This window comes from Phyllostomus discolor, chromosome 10 (genome assembly GCF_004126475.2).
Source record: "Phyllostomus discolor isolate MPI-MPIP mPhyDis1 chromosome 10, mPhyDis1.pri.v3, whole genome shotgun sequence".
Classification (NCBI taxonomy): Eukaryota; Metazoa; Chordata; class Mammalia; order Chiroptera; family Phyllostomidae; genus Phyllostomus; species Phyllostomus discolor.
In genome coordinates this window covers 46,145,675-46,171,422 of record NC_040912.2, presented here as the reverse complement: position 1 = coordinate 46,171,422, position 25,748 = coordinate 46,145,675, and the positions used below count along the sequence as shown (strand labels likewise).

General features: G+C 34.9%; 1 protein-coding gene and 1 long non-coding RNA gene across 5 annotated transcripts in view; both read left to right on the top strand.

Annotated features, from left to right (window-relative positions):
- ORC5 (origin recognition complex subunit 5) overlaps positions 1-25,748 on the top strand; it is a 96,323-nt gene that overhangs the window by 27,000 nt on the left and 43,575 nt on the right. For all 4 annotated transcript variants that reach the window (XM_028525630.2, XM_036010735.1, XM_036010734.1 and 1 more), the window contains 5 exons: positions 3,930-4,060; positions 13,212-13,260; positions 13,342-13,432; positions 24,081-24,133; positions 25,488-25,600. In XM_028525630.2, the coding sequence (XP_028381431.1) occupies positions 3,930-4,060; positions 13,212-13,260; positions 13,342-13,432; positions 24,081-24,133; positions 25,488-25,600 (437 nt within the window). The remainder of the gene's footprint in view (positions 1-3,929; positions 4,061-13,211; positions 13,261-13,341; positions 13,433-24,080; positions 24,134-25,487; positions 25,601-25,748) is intronic.
- Positions 18,329-18,980, top strand: LOC118497097. Its single transcript, XR_004899649.1, has 2 exons — positions 18,329-18,691; positions 18,729-18,980. It is a non-coding gene; the product is annotated as an uncharacterized LOC118497097 (long non-coding RNA).

The following is a 25,748-nucleotide window of genomic DNA, read 5'->3' as shown; positions in this document are numbered from 1 at the left end:
ATACTTTATTATTTGGGCTTTAAAGAAATAAAATGGTAAGAAAAATCTTGTTTATTCTATTTGGGATTTGTTGAGCTTCTTAGATACACAAATGTAAAGTTTCGTAAATTTTGGAAAATTTTCAGCTATTATTTCTTCAAAAATTTAAGTACCACTTCCCTTTTTTCTGAGACTGTATTATATGTATGTTAGACCACTTGATATTGTCCCACTAAATCTCTATTTTTTTAAATTTTAAATACTTTTTTTCCTGTGTTTTATTTGGGATAGTTTTTGTTTCTATATCTTTAAAAGTTCACTGTTTTTTGTATATGATCTGCAGTTAATCCCATCCAGTGGAGTTTTTCATTTCAGATCTCATTATACTTTTGTTTTCCTTTATATCCTTGAGCGTATTTGTAATAGTTGTTTTAATGCTCTTGTCTACTAATTCTATTACCTCTTTCATTTTGCATATTTCTTTTTTGACTATTTTTTCTCCATTATGGGTGTCCAGTATGCTTTTTCATGTGGTTAGCAATTTTTGATTGTATGACATTGTGGTTTTTGTTTTTGCATGTTGGACTTTTTCCTGGTAAGCGTTTAAATTAGTTGAAGCTATATATTTGACCCTTTCAGGACTATTTTTTAAGCTTTTTTTGGAGATAGAATCTAGCCTTTATTCCATGGCTAATTGTAGCTCCACTTCTAAGATGTAGCCCTTCTGGGACCTCAGCTCCATGTATTCAGCAGTTTCTCAATTTTGACTGGCGACGACATGAATGGTTTACATGTGTGAACTCTGGGAACTGTTTGAGTTACAACTCTCCAATAATTGTTTTTCCCCTTAGGGGGGTTTACTCTGTTCATATACACATTGGTATTCAACCAAGACTCAAGGGGAACCTCTGCAGATCTTTGGAGCTCTTTCTTACATAGCTCTGTTATGTTCTGTGCTCCACAAATTCTAGCTACCTTAGCTCCCTATACTCTCAGCTCTGTCTCTTTAACTCAGTGAGATTAATGTACTTCTTTTGGAACTCTAAAATTATCTGTAGTTAGAAAGCCTGCCTGATGGTGGGACTCATCTCATTTGTTTCCCTTTTCTCACATATCCCAGCCCTTTACTGCCTATTGTTTGGAGTCTGAAAGTAGTAGTTTTCTGTATTTTGTCCAGTTTTTAGTTGTTTATTATAGGATAGAATTTCTGGATCCTCTTCCATCCTCATGACTGGAAACAGAAGTTCCTCTCCAAGTTAGAAATGGTAATTTGATAGCGAAATTTTAAGACACCATCACCTTTAACAGGAACCTAAATAACAAAACAAAGAAACAAAATATAACCAAAGACACTGAAATAGAGGCCAGGCTGACAGTGCCCACAGAAGAGAGTAGAGGGAATTTAAGGGGACAGTGGGAAGGGTTCACAGGAACAAATTTAAAGGACACATGGTCATAAACTAAGGGGAGGGTGGTAATAGGAGGGAAGTGGGAGGGGGAACTGGATTGGGAGTAAAAAGGAGAAAACTGTATTTGAATGATTAAAATTTAAAAAAAATTAAATTTTAAGACACCAGAAGACCAATCAAATGTTTTTTTTCTTCCTGTTATTTACTACCAGTTAGTGCACTGTTTTTAGTTTCCTGTTAGAGATGGGGTATTTTTTAAATAAGTGTGAATAGTCCTAGACTATTAGAGCTGACATGGCTTATGCTAAGTTGTAGTCTCAGACTTTGTCTGTAGCCTATAACTGAGCAGCTCATTACTTCTGTAGCAACACAGTAAGATTTCTGATTCTTACAAGACTTGCATCAGGATTGAAATGGGCCAGTGGTAACATCTAATCAACTTTCACACGTGGCACTGAAGGTCACCAGTAAGGGATAGCTAGATAGAGATGTTCAGGAGGAACTCAGGAGTGTAGTCTGTGCTGGAGACTTAACTCTTCTCCAAATTTCCTCATCCATGCATCCATACACCATCTTTTTTGCCTGTGTATGTTCATCTGTTTGACCACTTAGCCTATCCCTCCTTTCATCTATCCAGTTATTTGGTGACTTGTATTAGAAAATACACTTACCTCCAAGTTTTAAGGCATCTTTGGAAATTATCTGTGTATCATATTTTCCCATGCATAGCTGAAAAATCTTATTGACATTAGATTTACATTTTGTTACTAGAATATAAAAACACATAGACTTCAAAGTCAAGCTTTGTCCTCTGTGTATTTTTTATAGTAGCTGTGACATAGAAATGTAAATCAAGTTATAGTCTTTTTTTTAAATCACTACCTTGTTTAAAAGATTCCCTGAATATAGCTTTTTCTAAATTTCTGTTCATGAATAGCTATTGTTAGCCCACATATATTGTTTGATCTTGCACCTATATCCAACTTATTTTAAGGAACAAGAGAATAAGACAGTGGTTAAAGTGAGGAGCTATTGGTAGATGGCATACTAACCATGGTAAAAATGCTCACTTATTTGGAACATTAAACAAAAGGGAATTGACATGATCAGAACATTCTATAAGAGTTTTTACTTGGAAGTATGCAAAAGTCTTGAACCCTGTGGAACTATGTTTAAAGTATCAGTCAAATTCAAAGAGCTCTTAATTGAGAAATGTAAAGAAACCATTGCGTGGGGTGGTAAACACACAGTGCAGTATACAGATAATGTATTGAAGGATTGTACACCTGAAACCTATATAATTTTATTAACCAATGTCACCCCAATAAATTTAAGTTAAAAATGACCATTGCACCAAGAAGTCAGAGGGGATTGCAATAAGGAATTGATTCATTACTGTATCTGGGAAATTTTGAATAATAGGTGGTTGTTTCTTTTTAATTTTAACTGCACTTCTATAATATTTCTAGCAGGATTAAATACAAGTTTGGTTCAGTTCATTGGAACATCATCTCACCACCGAACGGTTGCAGATTCTATCCCCAGTCGGGGCACATGGCTACATTGTAGATTTAGTCCCTGGTCCGGGTGCTCTCTTACATTGATGTTTCTCTCCCCCACTCTCTCTAAAAGCAATAAATATTAAAAATTAATAAATACAAGTTTAGGACTCTAAATGTATGATACTATATAAAGACTTTAAGATAGAAGAGATATAGAGTTAAGATACCAAAGTTGTAGGAAGAAAATGGCTTATTAAAAGGGGAATGACAAAGTAAGTATGGTGATTGTCATTAAAATATTTATGAATTCTTTTACAAAAAACATTTTTACAAAATTCTTTTATAAATAGTTTTACAAAAAAATGAGCATTTTTTAGTTTAGTAGTAGTACTCCTAGTTTTAGTGCCCCTTCTGTTTTCACAAGTTGCTATCCTTAATAGGCAGAAAAATAAAATAGGATGTATTACTTTTTTGTCTCTGATATTGATTTTGCCAGTAATAAGATTCTTGAAATTTTCTTTAGATATCATTGTTTAATATTTGTCTCAAGCAACATTTAACAATTTTTTAAACATTAGATTTAGAATTGTTTTATCTCAGTTTCAAGATTTGCATTACTTTTTTTATTTTTTATTTTTTTAAAGATTTTATTTATTTATTTTTAGAGAGGGAAGGGAGGGAGGGAGAGGGGGAGAGAGAGAGGGGGGGAGAGGGAGAGAGAGAGAGAGAGAGGGAGAGGGAGGGAGGGGGAGAGGGAGAGGGAGAGGGAGAAAGAAAGAAAAAGAAACATCAATGTGCGGTTGCTGGGGTTTATGGCCTGCAACCCAGGAATGTACCCTGGCTGAGAATCGAACCTGGGACACTTCGGTTCCCAGCCCGCGCTCAATCCACTGAGCTACGCTAGCCAGGGCGCATTACTTTTTTATCGTAATAGTTTTATTACTCTTTAATTATTGCTATTTTAAACCTTTGTTGTAAATGCTGGAAGATTTAAGTAGGGTGCTGTAATAATCATTCTATGTTTGTGTCCTGGGAACAGGGAACCTTCAGAAGATCCTATCCCATGATCATCCTCCAGAATATTCGGCTGATTTCTATGCTGCTTACATTAATATTCTTCTTGGAGTTTTCTACACTGTCTGTCGGGATTTGAAAGAGCTCAGTCATCTGGTGAGTGAGCATTTTGTTGTAAAGAAAAGTATGCCTTTTAAAATTTTTCCATGAAGAAATGGTGTGTGTGATAGGTTGGAAATTGAAAATTTATTCTGTGAAATTTTGATTTGGCCCTTTGAGGCTAATACACCATAAAAAGAAATCTGTAGGTTAGTACAAATTTTGACCTGATTAGAAAACTTCCATTATCTTTAGTTAGGTCTTTTCAATTGTCCTTTGGAGTGTTCCCTCCCACCTTTCTCCTTTTTTCCCTATTTGCAGAAAAGGTAGAACTCTGTGAAAATCAAAATAAAGAGTAATACAAAGGTGTAAAAACTTCAGCAATTTTACATCTCTTGATAATTCTTTGTAAGAAATATCTTTCAGGTTGTATGTATATAGTGATAGCAGTCTGGAATCTAGATGAACTTGAAAGTGGTCAGAAGCTTTAATTATAGGTCTTTCATTAGCCATTAGCCTTAAGTTACTAGTCTATAAAATATATTACTTTTATAATTTATAGAAAATTTACTTAAGTATTTTTAAACATTAGAAAAGCTGTTTATATTTCATAGGCAGTTTGGAAAATATAGAGGGTCCAGCAGAAGTAAGGCCTGCTTGAGTGTGGTTGGTAGGGTAATAATGTAGGTGTAATAATTTTTAGTTTTAATTTGAACATTTCACTTAAAATGTCATATGGTGTGCTTGAGTGTGATATTATTATGTTATAGAATTACATGCTTATGATATTGTAATAAAAGATTTTGTAGTAAAAAGGGGCATTATTTGTGCCAGATCCTATGTTTACTTTAATTTTTTTTAACTTTTTAATTTTAATTGTGGCAATAAGAAAGAAAGGAGGCAAGAAAGTCTGGCTTTCCTTTTAGAAACCTTCAATTAATACTTAAGATTTCTCCATATAACAGCAAGTAGTAACATATCTAAGGCTGGAAAACAGTTACTTTTGTCTATTTATTTATTCATTCAAGTACAGTTGTCTGCTTTTCCCCCCACCACTGCCCCCCACCCCAGCTGTCCCCAATTCCCTCCCCTGATTCTCACCCTCTTGGAAAACAGTTACTTTTAAAGTAACAGATTCTAATTGGCACATTTGCTTTGCTCTTTTTCTTTTTTCTCTGAAGTATTACTGAGAATGATTCAGTGTGTGTTTGAGACAGTATTAGGAGAAGATAACCATCTAAAACTTATGTTCACATTTAGTACCTTTCAGAAGTTTCAGATTTTAGGCCTCTTCTGATTTAGATGTAGATTCAAGCATCTCATGGGTAAGGAACAAAGAAATGACAAGGTGTTGTAATTCAAGCCAATCACTAACATCTCTCCAGATTTGAATGTATTGGATCCCTGGTGCCCAAGGGAAATGACAGAAGAGGGGCTTATGGAGAGGAGAGAGCTGTCCTTGGGTGAGATGGAATTGGGAGCAAGTGGTCATCCACTGTCTGTCCTAGGAAATAACTTGCAATTTCCGCTCTGTAGCACTGATGTCCTTGAAATCGGTGGGAATCTGTGATGGCAGCCATTTAAAACTAGATTATACAAGAAGGAAGAATTATTTATGGAAACTATTTCTAGAAAAAAAATGTAAAAGGAAAAAATATATGTTTAAATAATTATATTTTATAAAGTCCTTTGGATTTCACTGAGGAATGATTTCTTTTTAGGGATAAGATTACAGCTTTTCTTGTTACTACATCATATTCATAAACTTGAAGCTTGAAGTATGGTCTAAGGCTTTATTACTATTAGTAATACTAGTAAATTTAAAAAATGATCTTTAACCATTGGAGCAAAAATAAGTGTTCTTATTTCCTCCATATGTAGAACACAGGAGAATAAAAATATAGTTTATTTTTTTCCTTCAAATGGATAGTGTTACTTATTTCAAAGTTTGCAAGTGGCATATTTTTTGAAAATTTAATAAATCACCTGCCAAAGATTCTTTTTCAGTCATCTTTTCTATGTGCTTTTAAATTTGCTTTTGGAATTGGTATTTCTTTAAGGCTTATTTTTTGGATGCTAGTTCTGAAGGTAGCACAAGATAGGAAGAATTAAAGTAATACTCTGAGAATTCATTTAGGTTTGTCTTTTCTGACATTACATATATTATTCCTAAGAAATAGTAATTATAATTTTTAAAAAGTTTAATTAAAGAAGTTATTCTTTATACTCATAAATGCCATCCATAGAATAATTTATTTTCTAAATTATAGTTTGCATATTTTTAAACATCTGTCACACATTATATTTATTGTATTTCAAACTTTTACTCCCAATATCATAATTTTCTTAGGAATTACTCAGTAAAATGAATTGCTTAGTTAAAGCTTAGCAGTCTTTTAGAGTACAATTCCAAGTTTCTGATGCCTGTTTGTTGTTGTTGATTTGTTTGACTGTGTGGCTAGTGGTAGTGGCTAGTGACATAGTGACTAATAACAAAATGCCAAATAACTGAAGTGTTTATATGGTAGAATGAGCGGAGGACTTATATTGAAATACCTTAGCTCTACTGCTTACCAGTGGTGTCATGTAGGGTATGATATTTAATTTTCTGTACTTTTGTTTCCTCATTTCTGAAGTGGGACTAAGAATATATACCTCACATGATTTTTATGAGTGTAAAAGAAATGCTCTACATTAAAGTGCTTATAAAGAATATCTGTAAAGATATTAGGTGATATTACTGATAACACTGTCATTTGAATAAATATTCTCCTTTTAAAATACAAATAGTTCCTATGAGGATCACTGCTATTTGGTGAGTTAATTAAATAATTCAGCTGCTTTTTATAGCCAGGACCCAGCATTTCCTGGGGAATAGAAGTTTTGCACTCATTTTTTGAGCATGGGGCTAGGTAGATGGGCTCTTGGATGTTAGAAGAGTAGGTGAGGGCACTAGGCAGCAGGGCAGCAAAGGAGCTGGCACAGAGAAGCTCCATAAAGTGCAGATAGACTTCTGATGCCTCACGCATAACTTAGCTTTCTCATGTACATCTGACTAACCCAAGGTAATCTCTGGCTAGTTCAGATGGTATCATGACATTCTCAGATCTCAAATTCTTTCATGTATTTTTTTAAAACAATATTTTTAATGAGGGAAAGAAAGATTGTTCTGAAATACTTGCAGATTTGTCCTTCAGCTATCAGTGGATTCATAAAGACAGTATACACTAAAGTGTTTCTGTACATACTAGTTATTTTTGCATGTTTACCCTGGGACTGATTGTATGATAGGAAAAAATGCTTTCTGAGAACTGAAATGAAAAAGATTATAGAAGCTTGTGGATAAAGAATCTTGGTGTCTGCCTCCATAGCATATGTTCATAAGCATTATACTATGCTACCTCTTAAATAAAAGCCAGCCCTTACTGAGTACTTACTGTATGCTGGACACTGTTGTAAACTTTTTTACTTTTATTAGTTCAATTAATTCTTACAACAGCCCCATGAAGGAAAGTACCATCATGAATCCTGATTTTACAGATGAAGAAACTTCTTCCTTTACCAGCTCTGTGAGCTGGCCAAATTACCTAACCTTTTTGAATGTGATTTTTCTCTTCTGTTAAGTAGATATATTGTGAAGTAAAAAGAAAGGAACACAGGTAAAATGCCTGATAACCTGTGGGGGATCAGTTACTTTTAGTTTGCTTCCTTCTGCTGAGCAAAAAGGTCATGGGCTTAAAAATAGGTTGAGATTTTACTAACTGCAAGAACATGAACCAGAGCCTAAGTATGGAGACTGATAATACCTGTTGTAAGTTTGTATCAGATATTAAAGTCATATGAAGTTTGAGGGTGATCTGGCAGAAGAGATATCACCCCATCGATTGTCAGAGTTGGCCTGACAACTCTGACAATCCAGATGGCTGGATAAATGGGTGTTCTTTAGCACCCTTTTATATACTGTACTGATTTCTTTATGCATGAGAATGACTTTTTCACAGAGAAGAGTTACTCTTTGGTTAAGGGTACTTCAGGGAGAGGTGGGGTCTTTACTTACTGTAGAGTAAAGGAGAAATAATCTAGTGAGCTTTGTTTTCCTTTTCTTTTTTCTTAACTATTTGATTAAAGTATACCACACACATAAAGAAGAGCACAGAAACCATAAATATGTATCACAAAGCAAAACCATTTGTGTAAATATAATCCAGGTCAAGCAGTAGTAAATTACCAGCGTCTCAGGAGCCTACTCCATGCTTCCAATTTCTGCCTCTTCTTTCCTCCCTAGAAGTAATCATAATTCTTACTTAAAAAATAAAAGATTAGTTGCTTGTGTTTGAAGCTCCTCAGAAGTCATTACTATTCTTATAATATAAAAGATTAGTTTTGCTTGTTTTTGAACTATCTGTAAATGTAAACATACAGTGTGCATTTTTTTAATCTATCTACTTTTGCTCAACATTTTATTTGTGATATTCATCCATGTTAAATGTACCTCTGGCATATCTGACAGGTCACACAGTCTTTAAATATGACATAAGCAGAAAGTGGTATTTAAGACAGCTTTCCTAGTTAGGCCTGCAGAGGATGCCTTTATTAATGACGTTGATAATTAAGAATTCTTTTACATCACAACCACATTCAGTGGTACTGACATATTAATAATTTCCTCTAGTTATTAGGTATGGTATTTTCAAAATAGTGAAAATGTTGGATGCTTTTAAAATTTATTTTAAAATTTTAGAAGCAATTTTAATATTCAAAAAAAATTGCAAATATAGTAAAAAGAACTTTTCCTCTTTTTTCCCAAAATATTTGAGAGTAAGTTTGTGACCAATGCCCCATCACCCCTGAATCTTTAGCGTGCAATTTTCTACAAAGACATTGCCTACATAACTACAGTACACCCTTTGAAATTAGAAAATTTAAGCCCTGGCTGGCGTATCTCAGTGGATTGAGCACGGGTTGCGAACCAAAGTGTCGCAGGTTCAATTCCCAGTCAGGGTACATACCTGGATTGCAGGCCATGACCCCAGCAACCGCTCATTGATGTTTCTCTCTCTCTCTCTCTTTCTCCCTCCCTTCCCTCTCTAAAAATGAATAAATAAAATCTTTAAAAAAAAAGAATACTAGCTTTAAAAAAAATAAATTAGAAAATTGGTTTATTGCTACAATCTGATACTCACACCCTACTCAAGATTGTCCAGTTGTTCCAATAATATAAGGTCTTCCCAGAAAAAGTCCAGCCATTTTTAATATAATGAGAGTGGTTTGCATGATGCAGATGTAACCTGGCAGCTGAGGAGAGCAGACTGTAATATTCATGTGTGAACAATGAGAGCTTCACTGTACTAGTCAGTGGGCCCCCCCTGTAGATGCTGCTGAGTGAGCATGTATACTGTGTAGTCATTGCATTCAAAATGACTTAAGTGACTAGAGGAACAAATTTGCATCAATTTTGCATTTAGCTTGAACATTTCTCCATGGAAATGGTACTATTCAGATAATTCAGAAGGCTGTAGCTATGGGCAACTGGTGATTGGCTGCTTCATCATGACAATACACCCACTCATGCATCACATCTCATGCAGAATTTTTTGGTGAAACATCCAGGTGACTCAGCCCCCACTACAGCCCAGATTTGACAACCTGCAACTTCTGACTTTTCCCAAAACTAAAATCACCTTTGAAAGGGAAGAGATTTCAAATTGTCGATGAGATTCAGGGAAAAATGACGGGACAGCTGGGAGATTCAGGAAGAAATGACGGGGCGATTGGGAGAACTGTGTGAGGTCCCAAGGTGCCTATTTGAAGAGGCATCATTTCCTATGTATAGTGTTTCTTGTATCAAGTACCTGCTTCAATAAATGTCTCTTTTTGCTATTACATGGCTGGATACCTTCTGGACAGACCTGTATACATCAGATTTAGCAAAAGAATCCAGTTCAGAATCATATTTTGCAATTAGTTGTCATGTCTCTTGAACTTTAATCTGGAACAGTTCCTCAGTCTTTGATTTTCATGATCTTAAAACCTTTGAAGGTTATAGGCTAGTTGTTTCGTATGTAGATTCTCCCTAAAGTTTGATTCATCTGTGTTTCTTCCTGATTAGATTTGGGTTATGTATCTGACAGGAATATCACAGAAATGATGCAGTGTTCTCTTTGTCTCCTGGCAGGTATTACAAGATTTAATTTTATCTCATTTTTGATAATGTTCATTTTGATTATTTGATTAAGGTGGTATTTTGTGGGGAGGTACTTTGAAACCTTGTAAATATTTTATTCATCTTAACTTCAATTTATTAATATTTTATATCATTCTGGCTTCAGGATATCCTATTTTAATACAGTGATATCAAGGTGGCTCTCACCTAATCACATGAGTCCTTTCTTTAAAGGGGGCTAGTTTTCTCTGGCTGATCAAAGAAGTGGAAGGCAGAGATTTGAAGCATAATTTAATTTCTCTGTAAAATGGTGATTATGATAATGTCTATTTTATAGCATCATTTGGAGGATTAAATAAGTTAATGCATATAGAGCACTTAAAATAATAAGATCTGGCATATGGTAAGGTCTCATTTCTTGATGAAAATTTCTAAAAATTACTGTTAATGTAAATGTTCTCACTTCTGATTTTTGTCCCTCTCATGTTTTTGAAATAAAATGTAGGTATTCTTAAAGAAGGCAAAGCAGTTGAAAAAGTACTTGTGCTTAGCCATGGAGTATGTTTTTATATTTGTACTTAAGTATGTATTAGTTTCCTATTTCGGCAAAATAAATTACTACAGATTTAGTGGCTTAAAACAACACTCATTTATTAGCTCACAACTTTGCAGGTCAGAAATCCAGGCACTGTGTTGCTGGCTTCTCTGTTCAGGACATCACAAGGTTAAAAATAAAGTTTTAGCTGAATTAAATTCTCATTTTGAGAAAAACTTCTTCAAGCTCATTCAGAATTCTGACAGAATCCAGTTCCTCTTGGTTGTAAGAATGAGGTCCCAAATTCCCTTGCTTGCTGTCAGCCAAGAGTCTGTCTCAGACCTAGAGCCCATACACATTCTTGGCCACTTGGCCTTCTCCATCTACCAGCCAGCAACAGCACATTAAATCCTCATACACCGAATCTCTAACTTCTTCTGGGACCAGCCAGAGGAAACTGCTTTTCAAGGGCTTGTGTGATTAGGTCTGACTTATCTGATCACTTCCTTGTTTTAACTCTTCCATAAATAGTATTGTATAATCTCTGGGACCTTTATTGTATTACAGTGTCCCTTCACAGCCGTGCCTAAATAAGTGTTTGATTGAATAACAGAAGGTGTGTGTACACTAGGGGCCAGGAGTCTTGGCATCTGTCTTACGATTTTGCTTATTACAATGTACATGTATCAGATTATTTTCTAACAAACAATTTCAAATATAATAGTGAGGGCTTTCTGAAAATATCACTGAGAAAGAGTGGAAAAGCTTCTCAAATTGCCTGTCCTATCTTGTGGCAACCTACTCAGGACTCATCACAGATTGTTTTGCTTCTTAAAGTAATGCAGGTTTTTCTTTGCAATGTAATGGAAATACAGGTATATCTTGGAGAGACTTCAGGTTGCATTTCAGATCACCATAATTAAGTTTTTCAGTTTTGCAATAAATTTTTAACTTTTTGTCCAGTGGATGACAGTCTTGCCTTTAATTTGTAAAAAACAGAACATTTGTGAAGCACAATAAAACTAAGGATGTCTGTATTCTCTGTTTCACCTGAATCAGGCCTGATAACACAACATCTTACTGGTTTTGAGGTAAATTCCCAGAACATCTTACAGATTCACAATCATAAATTCAGGCAGTGGAATCTCTGTGTGCCTATAGGCAAATTTTTGCTTCTGTCTCCTCAGCCGACAAATGGGCATAATGAAAGTTCAGTTGTCAGTAATGAGAACTAGTGGCCATAGTTAACTTTTGATAATTATGCTCCTGTTACTGTTATGAGTACTAAAATGCCCTGAGCACTTGGTTATTTCTTAATAAAGTTTTACTTCTCCTACTCCCCCTTTACATTAATGAGACTAGTTAAGAGTAAATTGTATACTTAAATGGTAAGGAATAATGGGAAGTTTTATGGGAGAATGTACAGTGGTTTTAAAATTTCATAATATAAAAATTCATATAAAAATGATTTCTGCTTAGTCTTTGGATATTTTTGTGATTTGTTAGTATCCTATATATTTTCATTCTCTGGGTATTTGAGAGGGAAGTTTAAAATACCAGTGGTCTGGTACTTCAGTTCCATTGTAAATAACCTTAATGCAAAGAAGTGGGGACTTGCCTATATGTAAGGATTAGTATAGGAGAAGTGGGCATAATGTTGGAGAGCACATTTAAATGTCAGTAACCAAAGTTGTGGAAAATATTTTGTATTTAACAAATATTTTGTTTTTAAAATTCTACTTGTTAGTAAGAGCTAGGTTTTATAAGTGTACTTAAATATAGAGACTGTGCCTGGACAACTCATGTACTCAATTTGCTTAAACTACCTTTCAATAGAATTCAATGTAGATTTATGGAAAACTACTAAGTAATTATGATTAACTAGTGCTTCTCAGACTTTAGAATCCATAGAATTCCTAGTGAGATTGTTAAAACGTAGATTCCTGGGCCTAATCCCCAGGATTCTGATGGTGTTAAGAATTTGATTTTATAACAGTCTTCGGCAGTGCTGCCAGTCAAAATAGTTTGAGTTGTACAGAACTAGATGACGTTTAATTTGAGAGAATAAAGACCTTGGCAAATAACTGGTTAATTTTTTGGTCTAGGGGTACTTCATTGTGTTTTATGGTCCTTTGTAACATAATTGTTCTAAAATGGCAAATTAGCTTTGTTGCATTGTCTTATATCTAGACACCAATAGATTAGTCAGAATTTAGCCAATTAAGAAATATTTTACATAATGTTTTACTACCATTATTGGTATTTGCTGTTTTATTATTGCAGTAATAAGCTATAATAACATTCTACTTCAACAATTATATCAAAGTAAAATAGCCTGAATTGTAATAAAATTTTTACTTAAAAATAATTCTTAATTGTGGTAGATAACTACTTTTTTTTGTTTAGTAAACATGGATATTTTTATTTTTATTTTTTTAATTTTATTTTATCATTGTTCAAGTACAGTTTTCTCCCTTTGATAACTACTTTTTTGTTGTTGTTATTTACAGGCAGTACTTAATTTCCCTAAATATTGTGAACCTGTGGTTAAAGGAGAAGGTAACTATGTAATTTTATTTACTTTTTTGAAAAAAAATTTGTAAGCTCTAAATTACTGAAATTTTCTTCCCTTTGGTGTAGCAAGTGAACGTGATACTCGCAAACTCTGGAGAAATATTGAACCTCATTTGAAGAAGGCCATGCAGACTGTTTATCTCAGGGAAATATCAAGGTAATTTTCTGTTTAGTAGGTATATTATTTCTATATATTTATTTGGGATATTTACTATAGTATACAAGTTTTCTTTTGTAGTGAGCAAGGTAAAAAACTCTAGAGGTTTATATTATTTCTTGTTGTTTAGGGAAGGACATAATTTGACACGAGTTATATAAGGTCTGTCCAGCAGGTATCCAGCCATGTAATAGGAAAACTAGAGACATTTATTGAAGAAGATACAAGATACAAGAAACACTGTACATAGGACAATGATGCCTCTTCAAAGTAGGCACCTTGGAACCTCACACAGTTCTCCCAGTCACCATCAGCTGCCCCATGGTATTTTCCTGAATTTCATCAGCAGTCTGAAATCTCTTCCCTTTCAAAGGTGATTTTAGTTTTGAGAAAAGCCAGAAGTCCCAGTTTGCCAAATTTGGGCTGTGAGGCTGCTGAATTACCTGGATGATTTGATATTTCCCCAAAAAACTGCATGAGATAATGATGCATGAGAGGGCACATTGTCATGATGAAGCAGCCTATCACCAGTTGCCCATAGCTGCAGCCTTCTGAATCATCCATATAGTTTCTACAAAGAAATGTTCAAGCTTTATACAAAATATGATGCAGAGCCATTGCTGTACTCATGTAGTCATTTTGGATGTGACGACCGCCCAGTACACACTCTCACTTAGCAGCGTCTACTGTCCCTGCTGCCTAGTATAGTGAAATCAAAATTGTTCTCAAATGCGTATTCCAGTCCAGGCTGCCAGGTTACATTGATGTCACTCATAACATTCTTGTTTATATTAACAGTAGTTGGACTTTTTCTTGACAGATCTAATATATCTAACTATTGTAAAATTTTAAAAATCTGGATAGCTACAGAAAAGTCAGTTTTAGCTTTGTTCTATGTATTTGTGTGAGATATTTGAGTGATATGAAACTCTGATCATTAAAGAAATGTGTAAATCAAGTTATAAATCTGTATTTGTCTTTTATTAGAATTTCACTGTAATAAAACTGCTCAAGAGACACAGTGGCACATAGTACAGTAGGAAGAACATGGTTTTGATTTCCTGCTCAGCCATTTTTTGCCTTATGGGGTCTGAGCTAGTCACCTAAAAATGCCACTTCTCAGCTTCCTCCTATAATAATCCTTAGAAGATTTAAATAATATATATAAAAATGATTTTTGAAATATAAAGTACCTTATAGGTGTTAAATGTGAAGCCTAGGTTACAAAGCAACATTAGAAATTTAAAAACAGTGCTATCTGTTCTTCTTACTTTCTAGTCTGTTTTATTACTTTTCTCTCTTAAATACCTTATTTTCAAAGCTGGTTTACTAATTTTGTCTTTAGTTTAATTAGCTAATGAAATTTTAATAGTTAATATTTAAGGTTAAAATTTAATAGTTTCTCAATAAATATGAACATTACAAAGATAATGTTCTTTTTTTAATACATTTTATTGATTTTGCTATTACAATTGTCCCAATTTTTCCCACTTTGCCCCTCTCTGCCCTGTACATCATTCCTTCCAGCAGTCTCTTCCCTTAGTTCATGTCCGTGGGTCATGCATATGAGTTCTTTGGCTACTCCATTTCCTATACTGTTCTTAACCTCCCCCTGTATATTATTGTACCTACCAATTTGTACTCCTTAATCTCTGTAACTTTTCTCCTATTCCCCTTTTCCCCCTCCTAGCTGATAACCCTCCAAATGATCTCCATATATATGATTCTGCTCCTGCTCTGGTTGTTTGCTTAGTTTGTTCTTTTAGATTCAGCTATTGGTAGTTCTGTGTTTGTTGCCATTTTAATATTCATAGTTTTGATCTTTTCCTTGTATAGTTCTCTTTAACATTTCATATAATAATGGCTTGGTGATGATGAACTGCATTAATTTTACCTTGTCTGGGAAACATTTTATCTGCCCTTCAATTCTAAATGATAACTTTGCTGGATAGAGTAATCTAGATTGTGGGTCCATTCTTTTCATTACTTTGAATACTACTTCCCAGTTCCTTCTAGCCTGCAAAGTATCTTTTGAGAAATCAGCTGACAGTCTTAGGGGAACCCCTTTGTAGGTAACTCTCTGCTTTTCTCTTGCTGCTTTTAAAATTGTCTCTTTATCTTTAACCTTTGATATTTTTTTAAACTATTTTTTAAAGTTTTTATTTATTTATTTATTTATTTTTAGAGAGAGAAGGGAGTGAGATAGAGAGAGAGAGAGAAACATCAATGTGTGGTTGCTGGGGGTTATGGCCTGCAACCCAGGAATGTATCCTGCCTGGGAATCGAACCTGTGACACTTCGGTTCGCAGTCCGAGCTCAATCCACTGAGCTACGCCAGCCAGGGCAACCTTTGATATTTTAATTATGATATGTCTTGTTGTGGTGCTCTTTGGGTCCAACTTGTTTGGGACTCTCTGTACTTCCTGGATTTGTATGTCTGTTTCCTTCATTTAATTAGGGAAATTTTCTTGCATTATTTTCTCAAATAAGTTTTTGGTTTCTTTTTCATTTTTTAAAGTATTTTTATTGATTATACTATTACAGTTTTCCCAATTTTCCCCATTTTATCCTCCCTGCCATACCCCCCAACCTCTCCAGCATTCCCTCCCCCTCTTAGTTCATATACATGGATTGCACATATAAGTTCTTTGAGTAGTCTGTTTCCTATACCATTTTTATCTCTCCCAATCTATTTTATGCCTGCCAATTATGCTTCTTCTCTGTACCTTTTCTCCTCTATTCCTCCCTTTTCCCTCCCCACTGAAAACCCTCCACGTGATGTCCATTTCTCTGATTCTGTTCCTGTTGTACTTGTTTGCTTAGGTTTTGTTTTCATTGTTCTTTCTTGTACATTTTTAGGTTCATTTTTTGATAGTTGTGAGTTTGCTGTCATTTTACTGTTCATATTTTTTATCTTTCTTTTCTTAGATAAGTCCCTTTAACATTTCAGATAATAAGGGCTTGGTGATGATGAACTCCTTTAACTTGACCTTATCTGGGAAGCACTTTATCTGCCCTTGTAATCTAAATGAAAGCTTTGCTGGATAGAGTATTCTTGAATGTAGGTCCTTGCCTTTCATGACTTCAACTACTTCTTTCCAGCCCCTTCCTGCCTGCAAGGTTTCTTTGGAGAAATCAGCTGATAGCCTTATGGACACTCCTTTGTAGGTAACTCTTTCCTTTTCTCTTGCTGCTTTTAAGATTCTCTCTTTATCTTTAATCTTGGGTAACTTAATGATGATGTCTTGGTGTGTTCCTCTTTGGGTCCAACTTCTTTGGGACTCTCTGAGCTTCCTGGACTTCCTGAAAGTCTATTTCCTTTACCAGATTGGGGAAGTTCTCCTTATTTGTTCAAATAAGTTTTCAGTTTCTTGCTGTTGCTCTTCTTCTTCTGACACCCCTAAAATTCAGATATTGGAGCGTTTCAGGTTGTCCCAGAGGTTTGTAAGACTCTCTCCCCTTTTTTGAATTCTTGTTGCTTCATTCTGTTTTGATTGGATGTTTACTGCTTCCTTTTGTTCTAAATTGTTGCTTTGAGTCCTGGTTTCCTACCTGTCACTGTTGGTTCCCTGAATATTTTGCTTTATTTCACTTTGGGTATTCTTCATTTGTTCTTTCATTTTTTGACCAATCTCAATCAGATCTGTGAGCATTTTGATTGACAGGGCTTTAAATTCTCCATCGGATAGGTTGGCAACCTCCTCATCGCTTTAGTTCTGAGGTTTTTCTCTGTTCTTTCATTTGGGCCATATTTTTTTGTCTTGGCACAGCGGATTAAGTTGTAAGGGGGCAGGGCCTTAGGTATTCACCTGAGCAGGGTTACCCTCTTTGCTGAATGTGGCGCTGCCTGTGGGGGAGGGGCCAGAGAGGCAACAGTGCAGATGACCTGTCTACTCGTCTCCACTTCACTTTCTAAGGGACTCTAGTTTGAGACTGGGAGTTTCTCCCATAGCTGCAACCCCAGCCATAGCCTGCAGCCACCTCTGAGTCTCAGTTTTCTGCTTAAGTCAGCCCCTCCCGTGCAGCCCACCCAGCTGGGCAGCCAGCCCTGCCCCCATGGTCCACTGCCTCACTGCAGTCTTTCTGAGTTAACTCATACAGTCTGCCACCTTACTGGTCTGGTTGTTCTGGTTGATTTTTTTTTTTTTTTTTTTTTGCTTTAATTCCTTGGTTGTCAGAGTTCCATGTAGTTTGATTTCCTGGCACTTTTGGTGGCTTATTGATTTTAGATTGGTTGTTATCTTCCTTTTGGTTGTGTGAGGAAGCGAAAGGTTCCTACCTATACCTCTATCTTGGCTGGAACTCAGTTTTCAGTTTCTTGCTCTTTCTCTTCTCCTTCTGACACCCCTATGATTCGGGTATTGCTACATTTGGAAATGTCCTAGAGGCTCCTTATTCTATTCTCTCTTTTTTTTTAAATGCCTTTTCTTATTGCTGTTTTGATTGAATGCTTTTTTCCTCCCATGTGTTCCAAATCGTTGATTTGATTCTTGGCTTCATCCCCTCCACCATCAGTTCCCTGTGGATTTTTCTTTATTTCACTTAATGCAGCCTTCATTTCTGCCTGGGTCTTTTTTATATTGTTGCAGTACACACTGGTTCTTTGACCACCTTAATAGCTAGTGTTTTGAACTCTGCATCTGACAGGTTGCTTATCTCTATTTCATTTAGTTCTTTTCTCGGAGTTTTGTTCTATTCTTTGATTTGCCATATTTCTTTCTTTGTCTCCTCAATTTGGCAACCTCTCTGTGTTTGTTTCTGTGTGTTAGGTAGGGCTGCTTTGACTCCCTTAGTAGCATGGCCTATGTAGAAAAGGCACCCCTCTGGATGAATGTGGCTTCTTCAAATCCTTGGTTGTTGGACTTACATAGCACTAAATTTTCTGATGAATCTGGGTGATACTTGTTTTATAATTTAGTTGTAATTTTTGTTGTAGTTGTGCATGGAGGTAAAAAGTGTTTACCTACACCTCCATCTTGGCTGGAAGTCTCTTAATATGCCCATGGCCAACTGGCTGGTCCAGGGCCTGTTAGTCTTCTTTTCAGTTATAAAAAGTTATTCATGAGAGGTTTTGGAAGTCATGGAGTAGAAAACCCTGTGGTCTTTTAAATGTGGGAAAAATTGTCTATTTGTTATAATAATTCTTACAAAACAATGAAAGAAAAGACTGTAGTTTTCCATAGGATAATGATGGCCACCTAATCCAGTTCTCTCCACAAGATCGATAAGAAGAGCAAAGAACACCACTTTCCTGTAGGGGTATCCCTTTCCTGCAGCATACTAGGAGTCTGTAGAGTAGACTGAAAACTTCAATTTATATGCAGATAGTGAAGTAACTAAAGTCTGCAGAGCCAGCTCTGGAGCGCATGCTAAGGTGAAAAGCTAAAGACTGCATGGAAAAGACGAGAGGATAGTGGGGGCCAAGGATAGGGTTGATTAGTAGTGGTGAAATACAGATGAAATCTCCAGAAAGAGAGTCTAACCCTGATTGGGAAATACTGAAAACAGATGTGGACCCTATGCATAGAGTGTTGTCTATTAAAGAATCCAAAAAAAGGAAGTGTCTTATGACTATTTAGGATAATAATTAGTATGGCAGTCTTGGGAAAGTATTGTTTCTGAAGGGAGACTGAGAGATGATTTGGAAGGACGTGCCATCTCCTTGGAGGCTTGGCAGTGAAGAAAGAAGAAAGGGGTAGAAATTAAGGCTGCACCCTCTCCAGTCCTTATACCTACCTCTGTCAAACAAGAAGATAAGCCAGTCTATCCCAGTTAAAATGGCAGTATACCTGTATTAAAGAAACTACTTCATTATTCTTAAAGAAAAAAAGTACTTTAGAATTGAGAAGTCTACTAAGTAATCCAAAACCCTCACACCTGCATTTATAGAATCATCTGTTCGCTGATCCAAGCAAACTTGGGGCATTTCAAAGTGAAGAGAAAATGAAATAGAAAAGGCATGAAAAGGTCATTATAGGAAGAAACAGAATATGTAAATAAAAACATTTTAGCTGATGAAATTGCCCCTTCGGACCCAAAATAGAGTAGAGGAAGATGTAACACAATATTCCAACTTGATGTAAAGATTTTAAACCTGCATTTTCAGATATGGAAAAATACTTTAAATTTAGAAATTTAACAGCTCAGCAAAATGGCTGCAGAAGAAGAGGTTGGGAAACAAAAACTAACCAAACTCACAAATGGAATTCAAGCAAAATTAATCATCTCAGAAATGAAAATGAAATTTTAAGGTTTCCTGCAGAGAGTGGATTTAACTGAGAATATAATCAAACCTTGGTTCTTGACATCTCCCATCTTGAACCAAGTTGTTCACAGAAAAACTGTCTTGGTTGTTGAACAAAATTTTGGTTCTTGACCCAACAGCCCTTTTGTGCTGATACCTGTGTGATTAGTTACACATCTCTCAGGTGACTGACAAAGGAGAGGATGCATGAATATGAATGATTCAATTTCCAAACAAATCACTTCTTGAACAGTCTTCCAGAATAAATTAAGCTCAAGAACAGAGGTTCCACTATGTAATAAAGGATATTGAGGAGGGAAGTGAAAACCAAGAGGACAAACCTAAAGACATAAAAATAATCAAGTAGAATGTAATAAATATTACAGGCAAAGAAGATTCAATATATGTATCATTGGGAATCTTGAAGAAATAAAATAAAACAATGGATATGAATTAAGATCTAAAACTATACTCCAAGAAAACTTTTCCAGAGTTAAAAGGCAACTCTGTATATTAAGGGGTTCATCTCTCCATTTCACTCACAACAGTCAATTCTGAGACTGTCCTAGTCCATTATTCTGTAACAAATTACCACAAATTAGTAGTTTAAAGCAAGGAACATTTATTATCTTATATTTCTGCATGTCAGAAGTCTAAAATGGGTGCATAGGATTGCATCCATTCTGAAGTGTTTAGGGAGAATCTGGTTCTTTGCCTTTTCTGGCATCTGGAGGCTATCTGCATTCCTTGGCTTGTGCTCCTTCCTTTGTTTTCCAAGCTAGCAATGTATCATTTTCTCTTTTCTCTGAACTGCTATCTTTTTTTTTTTTTATAAGAATTCGGTCATTGAATAGACCGGATCCATTCAAGATCCTCAGAAGTCCTTTTTACCATGTAAAGTAACATTCCCAGGGTTCAGGGTTTATAGCATGGACATCTTTAGGGACTATTATTCAGCCTACTGCAGAGATCTTTTTATGCTTTTCACTTTAAAAATAAATATTAAAGAAAAAAAGTCTCTGAGCTCCCAGGCAGAAAGGTAAGTTTACTTACCAGGGAAAGTGAATCTCTGATAAAGACAAGTAGAATGACATTTTCAAAAAACTCAAGGAGAGAGGAGTTTCTTCAGGTAAGGAATATTATATCCAGCCAATCTGTTGTTCAAGTTATCAGGGCTGTAGAAAAACACTTTTAAATATGTAAGAACTCAAAGAACACTATGTTCACAAACCCCTTCAGAAGAGTCTTTTACTGACAATGTTGGTACAACAGAGATGACTGGGGAAAACTACCAAAAGGATTTATGGTGAGCACCAATTTAATTAATTTTAGCTCAAAACTAAAAGATGGGAAAAAGGTTGAAAGAATACAATATATACATTACATGTTCTAACAGGGTAGGAATAACATAGTTTCAAAGTTAAAAATGCGAAGAGGGAGAGAGAAAGGACAAAGGAGAGCAAACTCATTGATTATTGAAAAAGGAAGAGAAGGGTACCAGAAAAATTCAGAAGTTAAAACTATGAAGAAGCCACATATCCATCTGTATCCCTTTCACTGTTTTCCTAACCTCATAGATTTTCTGGCCTATTCTTGTATCTTTTTTCAAAGGTGTTCATATATGTACATAATTATCTTTATATGTGCAAAACCATCTTCCCTTTGTAATTTGCAATGATATGTAATCTGCAATGTGCTTTTTTCACAAAAAGGTATAGAGCACAGAAATAACTATTGCTGATCTGACCTGCTGTCTCACTAAAGCATTCTGAAAACCTTTTACTTTAATGGGTGAATTATACTCATTTGTATTTATTGATATGAAGTATATATGTTTTGTAGTTTTGTCATGTTAATTTGCTGAATTTCTTTATGTGGTTATTTTCTGTCTTTTTTTTAAAAAAAAGTTTTGGTAGTTAGGATAGTTTCCATTTTGATTCCAAATGGTTACCATTCTACTCATACTACACATAATGCCCATAGTCCCATTATTTTCTCTCAAAGTGGCATAAAGGACCAGTGAGACTTTCCATCTAAGACTGGTGATATCTACTGATCCATTTGAAAGTGTTTAAATTGCTTAAGTTAAATGACTTGCCCCCCCCCACAATATCCCTGACCTCGTTTATTCATGTAAAATAAATTTTATTAAATTAAAAATAATAACCACGTATTTCATATTTTCTAATTGAGATTAGATACTTGGAATAAGCAGAAGAAAAAGAATAGTCATAGAAGGCTAGATTCTGACTCAACAAGCTATTGTTGGAATATATGTTGATTTTATATAGCTTTTATAAGCAGTTTGGACAGTTATGATTTCTAGCCTACTGTTTCTTTTTAATTTAATTTTTATTTATTGATTTTTTGAAAGAGTGAGAGGTAGATTGATTTTTGTTGTTCCACTTATTTATGCATTTTCTTGTTGCCTCCTGTATGTGTCCCCACCGAGGATTGAACCCTCAACCTTGGCATATTGTGATGATGCTCTAACCAACTGAGCTACCTGGTCGGGGCTATGATTTCTAGCCTATTCTGTCAATTAATACAGTTGTACTCTGTGACTCTGATTCACCTCTGGGAATTAATAGTTCATATTTATTTACAACATTGGTGGACTTTTTAGTCAAATCTTAATTGACAGCTGGTCCCAACACTTAGTAGCTTTGTAACCTTTGTCAAATTAGTTAACCCCTTTGACTCTCAGTTTTGCCATTTGTAAAAAAAAAAAAAAGCAAACTAAAGAATAAATGAAAGTCTACCTTACAAGGTTATGAGGATTAAATAGGGTATGTTAAAACCTGGGTTAATAGTAGACAATTAATAAATGTTATAGTCTCCTCTCTTCCTATTGTCCTTTGAGAGATTAAATGACAACCTTAAATGGGTAATCACTATATAAGAAAATCATATCAATTTAAACCGTCTCAAAGCCTGGGTTATAATATTATAACTGGCAAAAATTTATTTTTATTTCCATTTATAAGAAGTAAGAAAGGTGAAAATGCCTTCTAATCTGTGATGTGCTATCAAGTAACTGTGAGATGGAAAAAATGATCTATTTTTTAAAAGATTTTATTTATTTATTTTTAGAGAGAAAAGAGAGAAAGAATGGGAGCGAAAACTTTGATTGGTTGCCTCTTGAATGTGCCCTTACTGGGGACCAAATCCGCAACCCAGTTGTGTGCCCCAACCAGAAATCAGACAGCCTGGATGCAACTTGCAACTCCTTGCCTTGCAGGACAATGCCCAACCAACTGAGCTACCCTGGTCAGGGCTAGAAATTATCTGTTTTGAAAGTCAGCTTGTTAGACTAGGTTTACTCTTCACATAGGTTACTAGTAGCCTCTCAAAATTTTCCTTTTTCTATATTCCTAGAATTTTCAGCTGTGCTTACAGATTTGAAAAACTGTTTAGTTTTATTTAGTATATTTAATTGTTCTGGCATTTTCTTTTCAATTAGCATTTTAAGAGCTTTACTAGAGAGGTTAAAAGTCAGAGGAAGTCCTTACAGATCAACGCATCTAATTGCCTTACTTTTTGATGTGAAGGTTATTGATTTATTCAAGGTCATACAACTAAATCTTTGGTCTCCCAGGGTAGTCTTTTCACTACACTATGGTATGTTTTCTTATGAACTGGATTTGACATATGTTAATCACTTCATAGTCCTAATAATATTTGGGGCTGTTTACTAGTTTTAATTGTGCCCTGGCTGTTGGATTGAGTGCCACTGGCCTGTGAACCAAAGAGTCACCAGCTCAATTCCCAGTCAGGATACATGCCTGGGTTGCAGGCCAGGTCCCTAGTAGGGGGTGTGTGAGGGGCAACCACACATTAATGTTTTTCTTCCTCTCCTCTTCCCTTCCACTCTCTCTAAAAGTAAATAAATGAAATCTTTAAAAAAATAGTTTTAATTGCAAGTAAGATCAGAATGGGGCAATGGAAATTGCATGAACTAACTCTGCAGACACCTATAAGGATTCAGTTCTAGCAACTTAACTTGCGGACCTCAGTGTCCTGATACAATGATGCTTATTTTAAGGATTGTTACTGAATTAGACATAGTGTATAACAATTGTTATTTAATATGGTAACTGGAACATTGGGTGTTTTACTGAATGACAAGTAGTATTATTTGTTGATACCTTTTGATAGCTTTACAATTATGATCAAAGTTTTAAAAATAATTAGTATATGGGTATGTTATATAAGTTTATGTCTAATATACTCTATATGATTTTGTAGAGGTACAAACATACACATTGCATGTATGTATTTTGTTTTTAGGGAAATTGAGTCTATTTTGTACATAAATTTTAGTTTTTCTAGAACTCTGTTTTAAGTATGGTATATTGATTTTATATATTTTCAATTCATTATTGCTTTTCTGTTTTCTTTAAGTTCACAGTGGGAAAAGCTACAGAAAGATGATGCAGATCCAGGACAACTGGAAGGTATTAAGAAAATATTAAGACTGTTTTATTACTAATAAACAAGATACTGAGGTTAATACTACAGATAATGTCAGTCAGAAGTGTTATAAAAGTAAATTTACTTTGTAAGCTATACCGATATTTTAAGTGAACCTCTACCTTAATAGGAGGAGGTAAAGTTAGTATACCAGTTTTCTGTTTTCTGAATGTTGGAATTTTGTCATGCAAGAATCAGGCAGTTTCTATTTTGTTAAATACTTTTGTTAAAACAATTATATGACAGTTTCATCTCGATATATATATATTTCATGAGTTTTACGGAATAAAATTCAATTTTATGTTAATCTAGTTTGCGGGATACATTTCAGTTGGTTATGTTTTAAAAGCTTTGTGTTTTTGTTTTCTTTAAAGAAACTGTTACTTTGGTTTTATCCCAGTAGAACAGCTTTTACTTTTAAAAAAAATAAGAGAATATCTAAAATATTCTTATTTAAAAAATAGGTCAGTAGCTAGTGGTTGAGGAAACTGGTATGGAATGAAGTAGTACTGAGATTGCATTTTGCCTATTTTGGTTTCTCAGTGCTCTACATGTTATACAAGTGACTGTTAAGTGTGTGTTTTAATGGAAAGAAATAGATGCTGGAGTTAGAAAACCTGCAATAATTGGTCTGCACTACTCCTAATTGTGTGCTCTTGACCCCAACTCAGTCAGTGTCTTCATCTAAAATGGGAAAAATATCTAGCTTTAAATTACTGCAAAGATTCAAATATACTTAGCACAATTTGTGACACCTACTATATTTTCAGTAAATATCAGATTCCTTCTCCTGTAAAAATCAGTGCTGCTTCAGTGACTCAGTTGTTTTATTTATTCGTTCATTCATTATTTCCTTTGTGAAAGGCACTGTAGTGATACAAAAAAAATTAGACATGGCTCCTTCAGTGAACGGTATAGTTTGGTAAGAAATATAATTTTAGTATAGTTAACTTTTAATAATATAGGTATAAAGTTACGTGGTCCGTAAGTGAAAAACACAAAGTAGGGATTCACAATAGTAGAGACAGATTTTTCCATTTTCGTATGTTAGGGGAGCATCAGAGAAGGTTAAAGGGAGAGTATGGCTTCGAAGGGTAGGCTGGGTAGGATTTAGACTTTAGAATAGGAGGAGCCAAATAAAAATAATAAAATGAGCAAAGCATATCAGTAATAATCACTACCACCACCATCATTATCGTGGTACTTTAAGCTCAAGGAGAAGGCCATTTTGATGAGGTAATGCCATATGGAAGTCAAAAGATAAGTGAGAAAAGATGAGATACTTAAAATCTAATGGTAGCCTGTTAAATACCTTCATAAAAGTTTTTTGTTATATAGGTCTCTCAACATACACTCATGTGGAACTTCCGTATTACTCTAAGTTTATTCTAATTGCTGCATACCTTGCTTCATATAATCCAGCAAGAACTGACAAGAGGTTCTTCCTAAAGGTAATAATTCTTTTTTATTTTGTTAGATCCCATGAATAGTTTGAAATTTTTCAATACCTGTACATTTCTAAGGGGCAGAGATTATAATGAGAAACTACTAAATATGTAGTTAGGACTCATCCTCTAAAGGCTTTAAATTACAATCACA